This window comes from Vanellus vanellus (assembly GCF_965231255.1).
Source record: "Vanellus vanellus genome assembly, chromosome: 3".
In the NCBI taxonomy this organism is placed as follows: Eukaryota; Metazoa; Chordata; class Aves; order Charadriiformes; family Charadriidae; genus Vanellus; species Vanellus vanellus.
The window spans coordinates 13,232,000-13,251,245 of record NC_138907.1 but is presented as its reverse complement, the minus strand read 5'-3'; the positions used below and the strand labels follow the sequence as shown (position 1 = coordinate 13,251,245).

The 19,246-nt window shown below is 44.3% G+C and overlaps 1 protein-coding gene across 2 annotated transcripts in view; it reads left to right on the top strand.

Moving 5' to 3' along the window:
* COMMD1 (copper metabolism domain containing 1) overlaps positions 1–16,736 on the top strand; it is an 83,939-nt gene extending 67,203 nt beyond the window's left edge. The window contains exon 3 of one of the 2 annotated variants that reach the window (XM_082480324.1): positions 16,601–16,736. In XM_082480324.1, the coding sequence (XP_082336450.1) occupies positions 16,601–16,708 (108 nt within the window). In that variant the 3' untranslated portion in view covers positions 16,709–16,736. Of the gene's footprint in view, positions 1–13,126; positions 13,259–16,600 lie in introns of those variants that run through there. The other variant, XM_082480325.1, reaches the window with a different exon arrangement.
* Positions 16,737–19,246: the final 2,510 nt, after the last annotated feature.

Genomic DNA, 19,246 nt, shown 5'->3' with positions numbered 1-19,246 from the left:
TAGATAACTTCTCTTTGAATCTTTTCTCTTTCTAAAAAAAGATACGGTTCAACACGATGCCTGTCAAGAAGACTATGAAGTGCCATGCTTTAAAACAGTCTCCACGGCAAGGCCGCTTTTGGGATCAAGTTGGGAACTGGTGTCCTGGTCTGTCCTGGTTAGACTTTTAAACAGATGAATCCAGGTGTGGTGCGTTGACTGTAATGCAGAGTTCGTATTCCGTTGCCTGTATTCATTTCTAGGATTAATTTTGAATCAGCAGCTTGAATAAAACAAAGCTGTAATATTAGCTGAGGCAGAGAGAGCTGCGTGGGCAGAGCCTACGGCCCCTCGACTTCAGTGGGATTCTGCACAGGCGTAAGTGTCCTCCCACGCTAATCTCTTTGCAGGATTGCACCTACAGCTTCGGCTTTCAGTGCGAGCCTTTGCTTTTCCTCTTACACAAGGAAAGAGGCTGAGGGGAAAAAAAAAAAGGAGGAGTTACATATCACGCAGCAAATATTAGCAAGGACATATTCAGTGTTGTTTTTTTTTTTAAAAGGCAAAGAAAAATGTAAATCTGTAGCTTCTCCATTTTTTTTCAGCAGAGAGCTGTATTCCTCCAGTGTCTCCCTGCCAGCACGTAGCATTGATATTTCAGTAGATTTGATCCAGAGGTCACTGCAGTCAGTGCAGAGGTTCCTGTTGTCTTTACTGGGCTTTGCACCATACCCAGCAAGAGCTGCTGTTTTGCTGATAAATGTGAGCGCGTTGCCTGTCCTGAGGCTTCAGAACAGCAGTAGTGGCAGTGTTGGAGGGGCTGTAAAACAGTCTGGACTGTGACTACGTGGCTGCCCTCCTGTCGATGGGAGGTTTCTCATAGCGGACTGAAAATCAGCAGTTTGCATTCTAAAAGAAATGAGAAAAAATATCAAAAATGAAATCAAACAGGGTTGGGTTTTTTTTTTCTTTTTCCAATTTGGCTTTTTTCCCCTTGTAAGTTCATACATTTGAATTGCTAAAATGAAACAAGTGTAGTTATTTTTGGTCCTAGTGAGAATATGTGTTTTCAGCGGCAGCGTAACTCTGAGTAGTCCCTTTTGTCCCCAGAAATTCTATTTTCAGATCATCAGAAAAGGTATAGATAAATGCCATAAAAACAGAAGGGGGTGGGGTGGGGGGGAAGCCTGTTTGGCCTGACCACTTTGTCTTGTTATATATTTTAAGAAGGAAAACCCAGCTGAATGCATACTGAACTGCAGGTGTATTTACAGTGTTTCCATGATTTTAGATGAGCCCTTCTGCCCAAATGGGAGTAACTTTTCGCTCTCCATTTAGAGACATGTTTGTGTGTAAATCCGGATTTGCGTGATGCACCAGTGTGCCAGGGATGGAGGGTTAATGTTTCTGTAACGAGTCAGGGATGATGCTGGTGGGGTGTGTGCCTGCAAGAATCTGTTTTGCCAGGCTTCATGCTCTCCCCTCCTCCAGGTGGTAAAATACCCTGGAGAAAATGGATGCCTGGCATCACTGTGATGCTGGAAACACAGCCAGGATAGATGTGCATAAACAGATGCCCTTGAAAAAATTACTTCAGGAAAAAATTCCATTTTGTGGGCACAAATGTATTTGCTGTAGCCGGGTTGTGCTGATCTAAGAGCTTAGGGGCAAGAATATAGGGACTTTTTGAATATGGGACTTTTCGCAGGCACGGCCTGTCATTGTTCAGAGATGCAGGCCAGCAGAGGATTTGCATGGCCTTTACTAACCACTTGCAAAACTCGCAGCAACTGAAATAAACACTGCTGTACTTTTAGTGCAGCTCTGTGTGTTGAAGTATTTCAGCAACAAGCCCTCTGCTCCCCTCCCTCGTCTGCTCCTCCGTTTCAGGCAATCCAAGTGCCTTTTAGAGCACAGGGCAAATACGCACAGTTCAGAAAGGAGCAGAAAAGGAGGTTTTAAACACATCTTATTCCAAAGTGCTGATTCACAGTCATTTAATCTTTGGTCTCTTCTTTGATCAAACCAGGTATGGTCTTGGCTGGAGACAGATCGGAGCGGAAAAGCCAAGATCTTCTAGCCGTTGCCATCGACAGGAGCCAGCAGTGCCTGCTGTCATGGAAAATAAGGCCACTTGAACTGTCTTAGGTTATTAATTTCCACTCAGCTTTTATATTCTGTCTAATACTTTTAGGCAGGACATTAATGGGCATTTGAATCCTTTATATAACGGATAAAGGAAATCATTTAAAGAGCTGCGAGGGAGCAAGAGAGATCTGTTTTGAGGGATGCTAACCAAGTTGTTCAGCCTGCAAGCTGACAGTGCTCTCAGCCAGAATATGCCAGGATCCCAAGTCATGCAGCCTCCTTAAGGTCAGGTATCCTCTGCTCAGGTTTTGACTGAATTCCTTGACTATGATATTATTTTTAAATACAGATCACTTAAACCTTGTGTGTGTAGTTAGTATAAAAGTAATTCTTAACCCCACAGCTTACTCCTGTTTTTCCGCCAGTAGATATTGCAGTAGCAGAGAAGAACGTGGTTGACACTGATTTGATTTAATAATTAAGTTAAAAGCGCAGAAATTTCTTTGTGTAATTAAGAGTTAACTAAATGCACAGTCTGCAAACTGCAGTCTCGGTGCTACCCTGTAACAAAAATATGCCCCAGTGGCACAGAGGATTTGATGTTATGGTATGGTACTTTCCGATACATTTAGGAAAATGGTAAATAATATCACAAAGTAGTTGCAACTTGATTCTGAAAAGGAATTTTTTGGTCGATGCTGAATGACTCCCATGTTTGATAACAGGGATGTTAAAATGTAATGAATATGAATTCCAGGTCCGATGAATGTTCTCACTAGAGAAGCTGAATTTAGGGTAGAAGAGAAGATCCTTCCAGTAAGGGCTCTCTTTTTCTTAGATTAATTTCATACTGCAGTTAAGTGCTACAAGACTGAAAAACAGAGACTACCCTAGGTATTTGGAGATTAAACATGCAGAAAGCTGCAGACTGGTATTTCAGCCCTGTGAGCAGGCTCAAAAAAACCCCAACCAAACAGAATGTGGCGCAAGAAAACGAGTACAGCTGTCAAACAAGATAGAAATAGAAAAATGCAGATCAGCACAGGAAGACAACGGTCGTAAGCAAGGAAGGACGTTTACCCTTTAAGGTCCCCTGCAGGGGACTTTTGGTGGAAAGTACATCACCTTGCAGCAGTTCCACTGAGAGATTCTTTGTTAGTTAAGAGCTGACACAGCAAAGCTCAAATAAATGATGATGGAGCTTTCGAGTCTCTGGTACCCTTGTGAGCAGTAGTAGTGGAAGGACTACCAGCGGTGGGGGGAGCTGCGGTGGGCTGGAGAAAAATGTGATTAACAAGTAAGATGAGATCCTGATACTCTGCCAGAAATATAGTGTATTTCCTTTAGTTTTTAAATACATGTGTTAATTCAATTCTCACAGTGATACAAAGGTAATTTAATTTTTTTTTTTTAATGCTGTCTTTATATGCTTCTCTGTACAGTCTGGTGAAACATGCAGGTATCTCTGTATTTTTTTTTTTCTTTTAAAACCTCTTAAGCCCTGCCAGACACCTGTAGGCAGGCACTAGGGCATTCACATGGAGAAAGATACATACAAATGTTAAACAGAATATTTCAGCCTCTATTTCCCTACAATTGCATCCTATGACAGACACCAGAATTGCATAGGATTCCCAAAAGCTATCTGCAAAAGGAGGAAAAATAATGTGAAATTTTCAGTCTAATTTACAGTTTTAGGGTGATTGGGGACTGGAGTTACAGAATTAACGTGATTCCACATAAAGCTTTTATGTACCATCTCCCAAAATGGGGGTTAGACCAGTGGTGACCTGTGTATGACGGGAGATTTAGGCTAGATATAAGGAAGAAATTCTTTGCTGTGAGCGTGGTGAGGCACTGGCCCAGGTTGCCCAGGGAAGCTGTGGCTGCCGCATCCCTGGAGGTGTTCAAGGCCAGGTTGGACAGGGCTTGGAGCAACCTGGTCTGGTGGGAGGTGTCCCTGCCCATGGCAGGGGGGTGGGACTCGATGGTCTTCAAGGTCCCTTCCAACCTAAACCATTCTGTGATTTCCAAAGATTGACCACAAGCCTGTAAACAAGTTCTCCCTAAATTCTCCCTTAATAAGCCTCAACCTTCAAGAGTCCTGGCTCTCTAGACTTGCATTGCCTCTTTCTTCTTGTTGTAAGGAGGAAACGGCCGTGCCTGTAGGACGGGGAAGAGCAGGGCTTTCTCCCTAATATGCACACAAAATGATGTAAATCTCTGCAGCCCGTCTGCATGGAGGTCTTTTAAGCTTGCCTAATGGAAACAAAGTTTGTGCAAAAAAGAGTTAGAAAGCAAATGCATTTCTTAGATGGTGACTGTAACTCTCTGCTTGTTTACACCTTCTGCTACCTAACAACTGGGCTGGAGACCCAACCTGAGTTGCATACCAGCGTCACCAAGAAAGTCTCAGTGGACTAAGCAGGTGAAGTGATTTATTTTGCTTGCTGTTACACCTATTGACTTCAAGCCAGCCAAGCAGCAGGAGAAAAATGCCCCTGTTAAAGATTAAACATCCCATGCTTGTTGTTTTAGGGTTTGAAAGAACTCTTGAGCTCAGCTGTGCTTTCAAAGACGCTGGGGTTCCACTGGAAACAGCCTTGATGTGCTTTCTGTGTCAGAATAGTGCCCATAGGGGCAGAGAGGAGTTGGAGGAAGTCATTTTTGCATTAATTTTTTAAAAATCCCTTTAGATACAGACATGTCTCACTTTTCATTTCTGCACCAGGGGTTAGATCATAACACTTTCTGGTCTCTTGCCACAACTCCATTCCCACCTAACAAAGGCAACAGCGATGGCAGCGCCTTTAGTTAAGATTACCCACCCTATGTTTGGTGGCCTTCAGCTTTGACCAGCTTACATGGTCAGTATTTTTCCTGCCAGGCTGAATCCTTCCCCAAAATGGTTTGTCCATCTCCAAGATCAAGACTAGGAGGGAAAAATGTTCTGGGGGTTTCTCCTTAAATATCAAATAGGAAATGCCGTAGTGTGTTTTTGGGGGAAAAAAGCTTGGGAATAGTAAGCTCAAGGCTTATAGCAGGTTCAGGGACATGCCTCTTTGGTGCCCTTATGAAAAAAAATAAATTGCCTCTGAAAATCTTGTTTGTGCATCCTTGATAGAGATTTTGTCCCACAGCTCAAATCCTAGAGGATTTTGCTTGAATTGAGCATGTTCCAGAGTAGAAATGCAGCCTCTGGATGCTCTGGGTGCTGCTATAGGTACCCGGCTCTGGGTGTGGGCTGCCGAACAGGCTACCCAGGGGTAGGACACAGGGCACTGCCAGAAGGTGAGAGACAACCTCACACGTAAGACACTGAAACATGCGTCCGTCTAGCTCATTTCAGTCTACAGAGCCCTGGCGTGAGGCTTGGTAAAACTAGCCACAGCTGAGCGTTTCAGAGTTGTTTCCCAACAAGATATTCCCCGTTTGTTGGGTGCCGGAGGCAGATGCAGGTAAATCTGCAAAGATCCTTGTGCTTACAACCACAGGCGGTTGGAGCTGCGTTGAAAAGGTACAGAGGACTATTAAAAACACTGGAGGTTTCTGAAGAATGGGGTAGATATCTCCACCTGTGGCTACACTGGAGGAATTTTGGGTTCTGCATCTCTTTGCCTGTTTACCAAGTGCTGAAACGAAGCCGATGCAGCTTCACGGGGATGACTGACTTAGCAGCCTTAGCATTGGTGCTCCATGTTGGCTTGTGGGACTCGGGCGGACAAACCAGGCTATTTTTAAACAATTATTATTAACGCGTTTCAGTCACTCCACGTTTGTGAAGCTGGTTGACTACAGGGTTGGAGAAATTGTGGGGAATTCCCTATCAAATTCACAGTTTTATAATTAGTGACTTGAGCTGTGAACAGACAGGAGGCCAAAATACTACATACGTTATATGCATTTAAATATACACTGCTCTTCAACTGGGGAGAGCCATAAAGGGTTTTCCATCCTTTTAACCTCCCATGAGGGCAAATGACCGCAGCAGATTTGGAAAGGCATTTTATAGGGTAACTTAAGTCTCAGCTACTTGAAGACGTTGCCGCTTGCAGCCTAGAAAGCCACGGGCATCCTGGGCTGCATCCCCAGCAGCGTGGCCAGCAGGACGAGGGAGGCGATTCTGCCCCTCTGCTCTGCTTTGGGGAGACCCCCCCACAGTGCTGCCTCCACCTCAGGGGCCTCAGCACAAGAGAGACATGGACCGGTTGGAGCAGGGCCAGAGGAGGCCACAGAGATGCTGTGAGGGTTGGAGTCTCTCTGCTGTGAGGACAGGCTGAGAGAGTTGGGGGTGTTCAGCCTAGAGAAGAGAAGGCTCCGGGGAAACCTTAGAGCCCCTTCCAGTCCCTAAAGAGGCTCCAGGAAAGCTGGGGAGGGACTCTAGATCAGGGTGTGGAGCCATAGGATGAGCGGGAAGAGGGAAGATTTAGATTAGATGCTGGGAAGAAATTTTTCACTCTGATGGTGGTGAGCCCCTGGCCCAGGTTGCCCAGAGAAGCTGTGGCTGCCCCATCCCTGGAGGTGTTCAAGGTCAGGTTGAACAGGGCTTGGAGCAACCTGGTCTGGTGGGAGGTGTCCCTGCCCATGGCAGAGGGTTGGAACTAGATGGTCTTCAAGGTCCTTTCCAATCCAAACCAGTCTATGATTCTATGATTCTATAATAAAAGGGTGTTGGAGGAACCAGGTAAGCAAGCTTAGCAAGTGGCAGTAAATCAGATAAGCCCACATACAAAGTTACAGGTATAATCTTGCAAAGAGTCATCCACTGATGAGAATGAAATTTACATTTTGTCAACATGACCAGGTCTTTTTCTTCTGAATTTTTTTGGTACCAGCAGAACTGTGGCTTTTATAACCTTTCCTTTCTGGCTCACAGGCAATTGCCATATGAGGTGTCTCAGCATTTGGGGTAATTTAATGTGTTTTGCCCTTGTAGGAAAGCCAACTGAGGGTTTGGGCTAGTCAACATCAATAATGAATGAGCACTGTCCTAGCGGCATCTGGAACAGAGCAGTTATGACTGAGCGCTCTTTCAATAATGAAAAGAAATAGGAGACCACTAATGACAAATGCGGGGTAATTACCCATGTTGGGCGTCCACCCTTTGTTCACTGTCAGTCGCTGTATTTAGGCACTGTGGGAGAACGTTCGTCCGTGGAGGCATGGGTAACCAACCCCTGCGATACAGCATTTGTGCAGGGAGACACACGGGGCAGGATGCTGCTCTCCACCTGGGATATGGGCAATACATAAGGTCAAAGCAGTTAAAAAAAAAAAAAGGAAACAGGTACAAATCGAAGTGGTGTTTTTTTTTTTTTTAGTCAAAAGGAGAGGAAGTTGGAAGGCTTACAGAAGCCAATGCAGGTTAATGGCACCAGTTTGAAAACAGCATCGCCATATAAAAAGTATATAAAGCTTGCATAAAAGTGTTAAGCTGTCTTTTTTTCTTGTTAGTTCTTTGTCCTGTGTTATTCTTTGATGTGAAACTTGTAAGAACTACAGTGTACGCTTCCTTCTAATTAGTTATACTGATTAAAATATGGTGGGTTTGGTTGTTTGTTTTTTTTTCTGTAACACTTTCTGAAAAGAAACCTATGCTTCCAAAATACGCAAAGACCAGCAGACTAAAGCATGTGCATCTCTGCATCCATAAATCCTCATTTTTTCACGTAAGGTGTGAAATAGGAGGTAGACTATTTTCAGTCGGTTGATAATGTCAGAGCAATGACATTGCATGTGCTGTGCGGTATCAGAGATCTGGTCTTCTGCTCCTGGAAGTATTCCAGTTTCTACAATCCTCTATCTGTTTAATCTGTGATATTACAGGCTTGATGTTACATTAAAAGTATTAAAAAATCTGCAAGCGGGTTAACTTCTTTCTATGGGGATGTAATAATCATTCGCTTAAGAGATTCTTGGCTTGTGTGATACTAAAACGATGTAGAAGAATTAGAAGGCACTTTCAGTTACAAATATTTGTGCTTTATTTTATACAGTATTATGGGAATGAATTGCACTTTCCCTTAGAGTTTTGAAGGCCTTGATTACAGGTTTGCTGCAAAAATAGATCCGAATTGAATTAAAAATAATGAATTTAGTATTGTCAGAAATGTGGTCAGATGAAAACAATGGATTGCCATCCATTCCAATTTCTCTGGAATTATCTAGACTTTGCTGTCATTATCTTATGTCCCAGTGTATCTCGCAGAATATTAATGACTCTAAAAATAACTTCTGAAGTTTGCAGTTGGATCACGATTGATGCAATGTGATAGGAGATTTGATGCAGCGTCTCATACTTTTATCGCCCTGTGTTGGTTTGTGGCAGCCCAGGGTTGTGGGTTTTTTTTTTCTTTTTACCACTTATCAGGTGTTCCTAATCTGAGACTCTAAGCAGCAAAAATAAATTGCTCAGAAACATTTGACAGGAAATATTTCCACCTAGCGTGAGTCACTGAGTTCAATGTGGTGTTACCCTGATTCTTGAAGCATAAAAAATAAGTTTAAATCCAATATTTTTCTTCTTTTGGGGTCATCTTTTCCTCCTTTTGATAACATCGTCATGTAACTTACGCATTATCTATTATTATTATTTTAGCATGAATTACGCAGGTCATTTCTGTGTCCCTCTTCCCCCAGTCCTGCTAGGAATGGAATGAGCCAACTCTTCCTGAGAGAAGCAAACCTGGAGCAGCCAGGAACCGCTCAGTGCTGGGAGGGATCTTCCACCCCGATGGTCTACAAGAAGGCGGAGTGTAGCTCGTTGTGTGTTTTGACATTCCTGCAGCAGCTCCCACAGATGTTTGTGTGGGATGTTGAACAGCACATAAAGCCACACATAGCAGAACGAAACCTCTTAATCAGGCCTGCCTGGTGAGACACATTTGAACTGTGCACACCAGGTGTCAACCCTCCAAAGAAAGGGGTTGAAGCAAGTGATAGTAATAACAATGCTGAGGTGAGTTTATCAGGGTTTATTTATCAGGGTTTATTTATTTTCTGCCATCAAACAGGAGAATAGCAAATTCCCACAGTAATGAGTAAGCAAGAGTAGTCTGCGATGAAGGGAGGCGTCTGCAGTAGAGCTTGGTGGCATCTTTGCAGAAATTACTTTTAGATGTGCCTTTCCCAAGGAAAACACATCCTTGCGCTGTTCTTAAAAAGTGTCTAATTTCCAGTTTGAATTTCAGGTTATGTTGGGATATTTTTTTTTTTTTTAATTTCTTTTCTCTTGTCTTTTTTGGGGTGGGGGAGGGTGCTTGGAATTTTTTGTCTTTTTTTTTTTTTTAGTTAAGGTTTGCATTTATCTTGCACACCTCTAAGCAGGCCCAGCTAAACCTTGAAGTTAATATCTTATTGTTTCTGTCCATGTTAGAGAAATAGTACAAGGAGCGTGCTATTAATACCTCCTGGCAGTGGCCGGGTCGCTGGCATGACGGGGGCTATTTGCCAGCTTCCTTTTAACACCGGAGCCAGTGGGCTCCGCTCCCCCTGCTCCCAGCAGCGCTCATGTGTCAAGGAATTACCGGAACCACCTTCTACTTTGAATTTATCCACTTAAAAACGAGCCAAGTGATCCTGATGGAGCACTTAAAAAAAAGCTCTAAAGGACTTTGTCTGGTTTGTATTTGTTTTAAGTTGCAAAGTTAAGGTGCAGTTATTACTGCCGGGTGCACACTACCCCTCTGCTCATTCTCTAGGCTTCCTCACTGGCTGTTTCCAGACACATTCTCTTCAACTATAGTTATAATCTTTTAGTGATTAAGAAATAAAAAAAAAGGGGTAACTGAGAACATGCAGGTCTTGGTTGTGAGAATGGAAGCTGGGACTGTAACTGGCACAGGCAAAACTCGCTTTGGTGCTGAGCCAGCGAGGAGGGAGGCGCAGCCGGAGGGAGCATCGGTACCTCCCTGTGAGGGTACCAAAGTACACAGCAGGTGCTGATGGCCATTACTGATTTTCCTGTTGAGATACTGTTGCAATTGTGACTTGGGATATTTCTTACAGGGTAGTCCCCGTGGGTTTTTGACTAGAACAGTATTTAAATGTAATTAGCAAATTTGGAGGAAGTGAGAGAGTTGACATTTTCCGATAAACCAGAATATTTTTTGGTAATCCTAACTCATGCCGCTGAAGCAGGTTATATCTAAGCCCATGCTTACGTTTCTGCATACTCCAGATAAGCAGTGTCTTAATACATATTTGCAAAAGAGCGGGGGGGGAGGAGGGGGCGGGAATTATAGGCTGTGGATTTAGTCTGAAATCAGTATTTTGTGTCTTTTCTGTTTTAATTAATACCTTGAAAACCAAGTGACATTTGTTTATGCTTGTGGGTGTCGCTGGAGAAGATGAGTGTGCTTGGAATTCCCGTGCGTGTTTGCTGCCAGCCTCGCGCCCGTGTGATGCAGGCTGACCACGAGTTCAGGCTTGCAGGATGTCTTAGTGACTGGCTCCTTGTGCCACACAGCTTTCTCCGGGATTGTTTTATTTACACACACACACACACTGCTGGCTTTTCTGTTTGCAACCTAATTTGCTTGTATTGTGAACTGTAAGATATTCATCTGGTGTGAATACATCACTGACTTAACCTTAACCCTGCTGCTTTGGTGTAAGCGAAGCCCGCAATTTCTTCAGTGCGCTTAGAATAACAGTCAAAGGTGGTTTTTAGATCAGTGTTTACAGAGATTATTCTGTTTGAAAGAAAATGGTTGGCTAGCTTGTAGTGTATGTAGCTTTCTATATCCATGCATTTCTTCTGAGTGTATGACATGTATTATTCGGACATATAACTGCCTGAAGTCCTCCAAAGGCAGGTTGTCTTTCTATATATTTCTGTACTTTTTCCTGCTGCAAAAAAATAATCCTGTCCCAGCAAACTGCCTGGCACCTAATTTCGCGTCAGGAGGGTGCCCGCCGCTGGGAAGTCGGCAGCGTCCCTGGAGGAGCGGTGAAACCCCACTGGGCTGGCGGGGGCCTCCTTCCCTCTTCCCGGGCTCCCGCTGAGCTGCCACACACATCCTACCACACATTGGCACGGGCTGACTTGCAGCATGTGAGCCAGATGCAACCTGGGGATGATTCCTGGCCCACCGCGTCTTCTGCAGAGGACACTGGGGCAGCTGTTCAGGTGGAAAACCATACGTGGTTGCCTCCCGGCATATTATGGTAGAATATTATATAATTTTGGAGGTATTCCCTGCTGGTTTTACTATCCAAGCTAACATAAAATGCTGGGAGATTTCACAATCATGACCCCAGAGTCTTTATTTACCAGCAATGCACTTAATTATTAAGGTAATAAACACACGGTATTTTCCTGGCTGAGAGAGGAGGTGGGAGATTTGCTTGGCTGCAGAATATTCAGTGACCTGGAAGGAAAAGCGACATGGATTAGCAAGGAATTTGTTATTTATTGCTTAGCCATAGGGAACTCTGAAGTTGTTGAAAAGCAGCAAAATTATTTTCTATAGGAATTGTTATGCCAGAAATTTCTTTGACTGACCCTTTCAGACATCTGACTAAGTGGAGAAATAAGTTCCTTTTTATTTTAATCACATATCACTGAATGGTTGGGCTTCAGCCCAAAGACAGGCAACACTTATGAACTGTACTACTTTTGTTAATAACTTTTATTGAAATTCTGGCTTCCGCAATTCTTTTAATTAAGAAAAAACCCTCCGTAAGTAAAGCATTTTGCTTACCGCAATATCAAAAACTATTAATAAGGATAACAAGGTTTCTTTGCTAGCAAGCCAATGCACAACTGCAGATGCAAAACTGTTTCATCAGCTAGTCCTTTCCAAAACCACTTAATGTCTTTGTTGACCAAAAAAATTGGGAAGGGTGAAAATTAATGTGGGTTCTTAATCACGGTGAAAGGTACCAGGATATATGAAGGCAAGTTGGAGTTCTGGTTACATTACAGATTTGGTTTTTACTTACGCAAGGTGCAGCTAAATCTTTAAAACATCCTAATCTAATGCAAAACCTAAGCCAGGAGAATAAAATACCTTCCAGAGTGATAAAATTACATTGAATGCCAGCCTCTGCAGAGCAAATGGCTGCGTTGGCTGTACCAAAAGACTGAAGACCCAAGAAACCGTGATACTCCTATTGCTGCGGGAAGCAGCTGCCTGGGCACAGAAGTCCACGTCTGTCCCTGTCTGTCTGTGTTTGCACACAGTCATCAGAAGCTAGTGCTTTTTCACTGTCTGAAGCGTTTGCTTTCCTGGTAGTTCAAGATTAGATAATATCTTTACAAAGAGCTGTTAATGATCTTACGAGCACCACACCAAGTTAGAATCATAGAATGTTTTGGTTGGAAGGGACCTTTAAGATCATCGAGCCCAACCGTTAACCTAACACTGTTAAGTCCACCACTAAACCATGTCCCTCAGCACCACATCGACACAACTTTTAAATACCCCCAGTGATGGTGACTCCAACACTTCCCTGAGCAGCCTGTTCCAATGCTTGATAACCCTTTCGGTGAAGAAAGTTTTCCTAACATCCATCCTAAACCTCCCCTGGCACAACTTGAGGCCGTTTCCTCTTGTTCTATTGCCTGTTACCTGGGAGAAGAGCCTGACCCCCCCCCCTCGCTACACCCTCTTTTCAGGTAGTTGTAGAGAGTGATAAGGTCTCCCCTCAGCCTCATTTTCTCCAGGCTGAACACCCCCAGTTCCCTCAGCCACTCCTCATCAGACTTGTGCTCCAGACCCTTCACCAGCTCTGTTGCCTTTCTCTGGACACACTCTAGCACCTCAGTGTCTTCCTTGTAGCGAGGGGCCCAAAACTGAACACAGTACCTGAGGTGGGGCCTCACTAGTGCCGGGTACAGGGGGACCATCATTGCCCTTGTCCTGCTGGCCACATGATTCCTGATACAGGCCAGGATGCTGGTGGCCTTCTTGGCCACCTGGGCACACTGCTGGCTCATGTTCAGCCAGCTATTGACCAAGTTGAGAAGGCTTTTATGCATGGGACTGGTGCGTTGGCTAGTGGTTGCCTGTTGTGCGGTGTTGCTGAGGTTTCTTCTTCCCTCCCCGTCACTCAGGACAAGGTCTGTGGGTCCCAGTTTGCGGCGTTTCTGCTCTTCCACTTCCACGTGATCTGAAGCAGTTCTCCTGAGCGCTGCTTGTGGTAGTGCCAACCGTAGGTCAGTGGCCTCTGGGACCTCAAATCAAGGAGATATGAGTGGGCTTGTTCCCATGGGACATGGACCCTGCGCTGCTCTGGACATGTCTGAAATCCATGGAGGTGAGATTGGGCACACAGCATCACCCATGTTCTCTTTGTGCGGGGTTTTAAAATGTGACTGCTTTTTATATGAAATAGTACCTAACCAGACAAACCCTGCACGTCTCTGTCCCAGTTCTTCCAGCTGGCCCATGTGAGAGGGTGATAACTATTTAGATACCGTCCAATCCACATAGGCAAGTTTTAGCTGCTTTACAGATAAAAGTATACTTTATGAGTACACTTACACTTGTATAAAGTGGCACGAGGAGACTTAGAGTAATCCAAGAGTGTCCTTTTGCTCAATTTACATTCCTTTTAACTGACAAAAACTGAAGAGGGAAAAAAAATCCTCCTGCGGAGGACTATGACCCAGGGCTGTGTGGCGTGGCGCCACCAGTCGTTCCCTAGAAGGTTGAGATAGAAATTAGTTGGTGGCCGTGACACATGTGTTGAGGAAAGAGAGGTCAGGTTACAGAGAGAAGAGCTGATTGCGGATGTTGTCTGCGAAGCAAGACTTGTAATGTGTTAGAGATATTTGGTTTGTTTTAGGTTGGTGAGAAAAGCTTCTGCAGGAGTTCTTCTGTGAATGTGAGCTCAAAACTTTTCCCTAGTCAGGTCTGGGAAAACAAGGATGCTAAAACTGGGGGGGATTTAGCTGGGGGAGAGGAAGAGGCATTGGCTTTGCAGTCCCAATTTGCAGCGGTTGCACCGGCTGAGCTGACACTGCCCCCCAGTTCTGCTCATTTCAGTGGAGAACAGTTTACTCCGGCAACGGGTCCATGGTCTGGTTTCAGCACGATGCTTCACAAAGCCTCAGGGGTTAACTAACGAATTGCTTGACATTTGACATTTCCAGTGCTTCCTAATCAAGGAATGTATAGAGAGAAATTTCAGGGTTTAGTTTAGGCTTTCTTATGCAATCTTCTGCAAACACATCTTCTTCAGGCAGCTCCAACCCAGATTTTTTTTTCAGTGCGCTCCTAATCAGGCAGGAAACTACAATAAAACCCACTGCCAAATGGAGTTAAGCTGTCAAATTCCTCACCAAACACCGTCTTTCTGCACAGTGACCAGCTGTAATTATGCTTGGCTGTAGTTGCGCTTTGCAGAGGTATTTTCTACGAGGTATTTTCTGTAAGACGTGTTGATAACCATTGTCAAGGACAAGAAAAAACGGTGTGAGAAAGTCCTTGGTTCCAAGTCCTAGACTTCCTATCAGTGTTGGTTTTGATCTCCAATGCTTAATGCTACTTTTGTGATGTTTTGGAATGTACTATAGAGATGAACAATTAATTTAAAAAACACGACCCGCGACCTACAGTAATAGTTTCCAATAGGATGCTGTTTATGAGCATAATCGCTTGCTCAGGCAAAGGCCTTCTCTAATAGTCAGCTGTATATCCTACATGGTATATATTTAGTTACATGCCTATCGCTGAACTTTAGTGATACTTCATTCAGTCAAAGTTCTCCTTAATTCTACAAAACCTTTTCTAATCAGAAGCACCCGCATAACTTGATCTCTGCACCTTGGTCTGTTGGCTGATTTGGTTGTTAGCCGATTAAACATTTCACACAGACTAACTCATGCAATGGTAGCTACAGCGAGTGACTTACCAGCGCCTAAGTACCACCATTAGGGGAGAAACAGTGATACTTGAAGACAAAAAAACCCAAAACTTGAAGTGCATGCCGTTATGATTTTATGCGTTCTTCTTGCTTAGAAAGTATCAAGTTTTAAGGTTTAAAATCACCGTTTTGATGTCTGCCTTGAACTGTGGTGGTTCCCCCTCTGACTGATGTCCGGCACAGCCTTTCCATGCACTTCGCAGGCTCGGCTTCCCAATCGCTGACTTCTGACACCTCATTTCTTTCCCCTTAGCGTTCTTCTGGCAGTGCCTTTTGTGATAATTGCGCACAAAATGATCCCCTAGCTGCCTCTGTCAGCATTTTTGATTCGTATCTCGCTTGCTGGTTTGGTTCTTACAAAAAATGAACCAACCCAGGAATCCTTGGGAGGGTGAGAGAGGGTAAAAGGTAAAACCATTCCTGATGCCTAGGGGAAAATGCTTGTAGCCGTTCTAAAATGTACTTAGTAAAAATTGATGGGTTTAATTTGTCTGATGATTTTATCCTTTTGTATTAAATATTAATTCCATAAATGTAAGGGGTGAAGTTGCGGTGGTTTGGGAAGTTGCTAATTGCATGGAAAAAATGTATTTTGAAATAATGATAGAAATTTCAGTCTGGTAGAAAACATCTGAGACCTGGAGATGCCCTTCTGCTTTTATAAGCAGCACAGGGTCTGTGTTACATACAGAAATTCAGTGGATATACACTGATTCTGATGGCTAAAACTCTTCCAGTGTCTCATAAGGAAACCTCCCTCTATACTGGCTGCACTTCATTTTTCACATATTTTCCCTTTGTTTCTCTGTCACTAATGGTGCTTCACCTGGAACGACCTTTAGTACACAGTCACACTCCCCGCAATCGCAAACGTTTCTTCGGCCAGAATCACTATAGGAAATATTTTGTAACTGTATACATACCAGTAGGTAAGGCTGGAGATCTCAGGAGAACCTTTTCCAATTGGGGTTTATTAATGAGTTCCATATCATAAGAACTTTACTTATATATTTTTTTCTTTTTTATAGATATTGTTTATTTTCTGTGCCTTTGACAAGATCCTTTTACTGTATCCCAATATCCATCTTGCCAGAGAATAACTACTTTTTAAGATGTGTCAGGACTTTTCAGAGCAAATCAGTGTTGCTGCTTAACTTGCTTCTAAGTTTATATTGACGGTAGAGCCCATGTGTAAAAGAACATAAAACTCTCCTGAATTTCCAGACTGGAATGTCCTGTACAAGACTGTGTTCTGGATTCATTTCTCCCCTGTATTAAGTCTGGTTTTTGTACGTGGCAAGCTTTGTGCGGTGGCTCCAACCACTTTGCAGTTCCCAATGTACAGACTCGCAACAGCAACAGCTTTGGGGATCACCAGATTGGAAAGAAAAGTGGAAGTCTCAGATATAAGTAAATTTCTACACGTTTTGCAAAAGTCTGCAGCTAAGGAGAGACCCAAACTGATGCCTACATTGAAAGGAAAGGCGGGCACAGCTCAGCTTTCCTATGTCCTCTTCGGCAGCTGCTGGCTGGCTGGCTGGCACGTACTGCTCTCAGGACACAAATCATCAGGAAACCAGAACTCACCGTTCCCCCTCTGTCGTACGCCTGAAAAGCTGTCATCTTTCTCAACTGTTGTTCTTGTTCTTTTGTTTTGTAGGAATCAGAGTTTCTCTGTCTGGAGTTTGATGAGGCCAAGGTGAGCCAGATGCTGAAGAAACTCTCGGAAATAGAGGAGAGCATGACTTTGTTGACTCAGACCACTTAACCAAATAAAGAAATTGCAACTCAGAAAACGAATGGCCCCTTGTACTTTTTCATAATTCCTGTTTCTGCACATAAAATAGGTAACAACTGTTAAATCCTGGTTATAACTGCACAATGCATTCACAACCAAGTATGGGCTAAGTCATGCTGTGAAGCTTTTCTCTGTCCCCTTCTCCAAGGTGGCGGCAGCGTTGTTCGCAGAAAGCTTTACATAATCAGGCCTTCAAGTGTACCGTAGCTGTTCTCTTTTTTCCCCCTCAATCAATTTTTGAGTCTTCCAGATGCTGTAAATACTGGGCTGGAGGAACGGCAAAGGTAAATTGGCCGGTATGTGGCAGGAGGGAAATGAGCAGAAGAAACAGGCAGACTAGGAGGGACTCGAGTTTATCCTTTCAAACCACAGGCTGTGCAGGACAAATCCACCTGCGTGAACTCTGCCTGCTTAGACCTTAAAGCCTGGGAGAGCAGATAGAAGTGCAGTGAGTTCAGGGAGCAGAGGCACAACGTACATTCCTGTCATCATGAGCCTCTGTGCTGCTGAGGATTAAACAAACAGTTCCCAAGGGTGTGAGGTGGCCAACCTAGGTGGCCCATTGAATCCCACGCTGCAGGTAGCCAGGGGACAATCGGGAGCATCTCTTGGGTGGTGGCAGGTGCTAGTTTCCCAAAAGCAGCAGCCCTCTGGCATAAGCTGAGCGCCTGATCCAGCAACCTGCTGGCGAGCCTTCAAAGCCACTTCTGATCCTGAAAACCATCCACCTTCATCAGCCTTCTGGCTCTCATGCAGCCCTGGCACCAAGTGGTATGGTATGATTGAGAGGACAGTGCTTTGTCAGAGCATGGTTTATCTTGGCTGCTCTTAGTCCTGGTTGTCGTGATGTTTGTCTTGACCTCAAAAACGCCTCATGATTTCTAGTGTGTGTATGTTCAACGTGTAATTTGGGTAAAAGGAAAACCCCCTTGGTGACCTGGCAGGTTAAATAATCAATAAAATAGCTGTGTGAAGAAAGCTGCTGGAGGCAGGTAAGGTACATAGAGGGCACCGTGATCTGAACTGCCCAGGTTACTGTGGCTCTTGGCTGTGGAGACCACCCACGTCTCTCTGCCATAGCACCAGACTGCAGAGCAACCACTATGCTTCTGACTAACGAGGATTGAGCATAAAGGTTTTGAGTTTCAGGGGTTTCCATTCAGGGGTGCAACTTTGACAGCTTTATCCCAGCAGGATGTATAACCACACTTACTGCCGTATCAGTGCAGGAGAACCTGGAGGGGCTGTTCCGAGCAGGCTAACGCTTGTATGGACTGTGACGGTCCCTACCAGACAACTGCCTGAGTGTCCATAAAACGGTGACAGACCAGCTGGAGACAACACCGGATTGCTGTTCTGCTTTGTTGCTTAATGGCAAGGCGTGCATGGACATTTGCTTGGAGGCTACATTGATTCTCTCCATTTTATTTTAGCTCCATAAGCAACCTCCTCCTGAGCTAAAATTATATTGAGGGCTTGTACCAAGACAGAGATGACAATGTAAAATGTTCTCGTGCCATAACTAAAGTACTCCTCATTACTTCTCCTTGTGAATTTATTGCTTGTGGCATTGCCAGATTGTACTTGGAAGCAAACTCTCTCTTCAGAGGAAGGGAAGGGCAGCTTTTCCCATCTGCCTGGTCAGAAGGGAAAGCATCACCCAAGCCAATTTGTATTGCTGCTTTGGGAATTAACATTTCAATTCCCATGCCTCTCCTGCTGCCACCTCATCTCTTACCACCACCTGGTTCTCCCCTCCATCTTGTGGAGGGACTGCGCAGCCCACAACTCCTCGCTTTCCCCATCTGCCTCCAGCTGACATGTGTCAGAGTGGAACTGGGCTGTGACCACTGACTGATCCTCACACTGAGTCCCTGGGTAACCAGCTGCTGGCATGGCTGTGAAATGCTGAGTGGTTGCTGGTTCTCTGAGCTTTCCGCTTGCTTTGCCGCCAAAGTTCATTAAAATGTTTTTCTGTGTTTTAGAGCATGTTTAAAAAAAAATAATCAAGGTCAGGGAAGGATCGTGAGCTTAAGTAACTTGCACCGTGGCAAACATACTTATTGTCAGAGGATAGGAAAATGTGCTATAAATGGAAATTAAAGAGAAACAAACTGGGAACAGATGTCAGGAAGTATTATTTCATACAAAGAATAATAAATATGTGAAATGGCTAACCAGGCAAGGAGAATGAGGCAAAAAACATCGGGGTTGTTTAAGAAATACTTGGATACTTTCCTAGTAGAGGTGAGAAGTTAAAAAGGGGCACGTTTTTATGGGTGGCTGCTTCTCTCTCTTCCCAGTCCTCCCTCCCCTGAATATCTAATGGTCCTGATTTTCTTCTTGGTGGACGTTTGTAAACTACCATGTAGAACTCAACAAAATAAAGCTGAGAGTTTTGGGGACCAGGCTCTGCCTGGCCCTTGGTAAGGGCACAGGAGTGTCACTGGGCAGCAAAATCGTTTCTGCTTCATGAGGTTTGACATGGGCAGGGCGAGAGGATGCTGC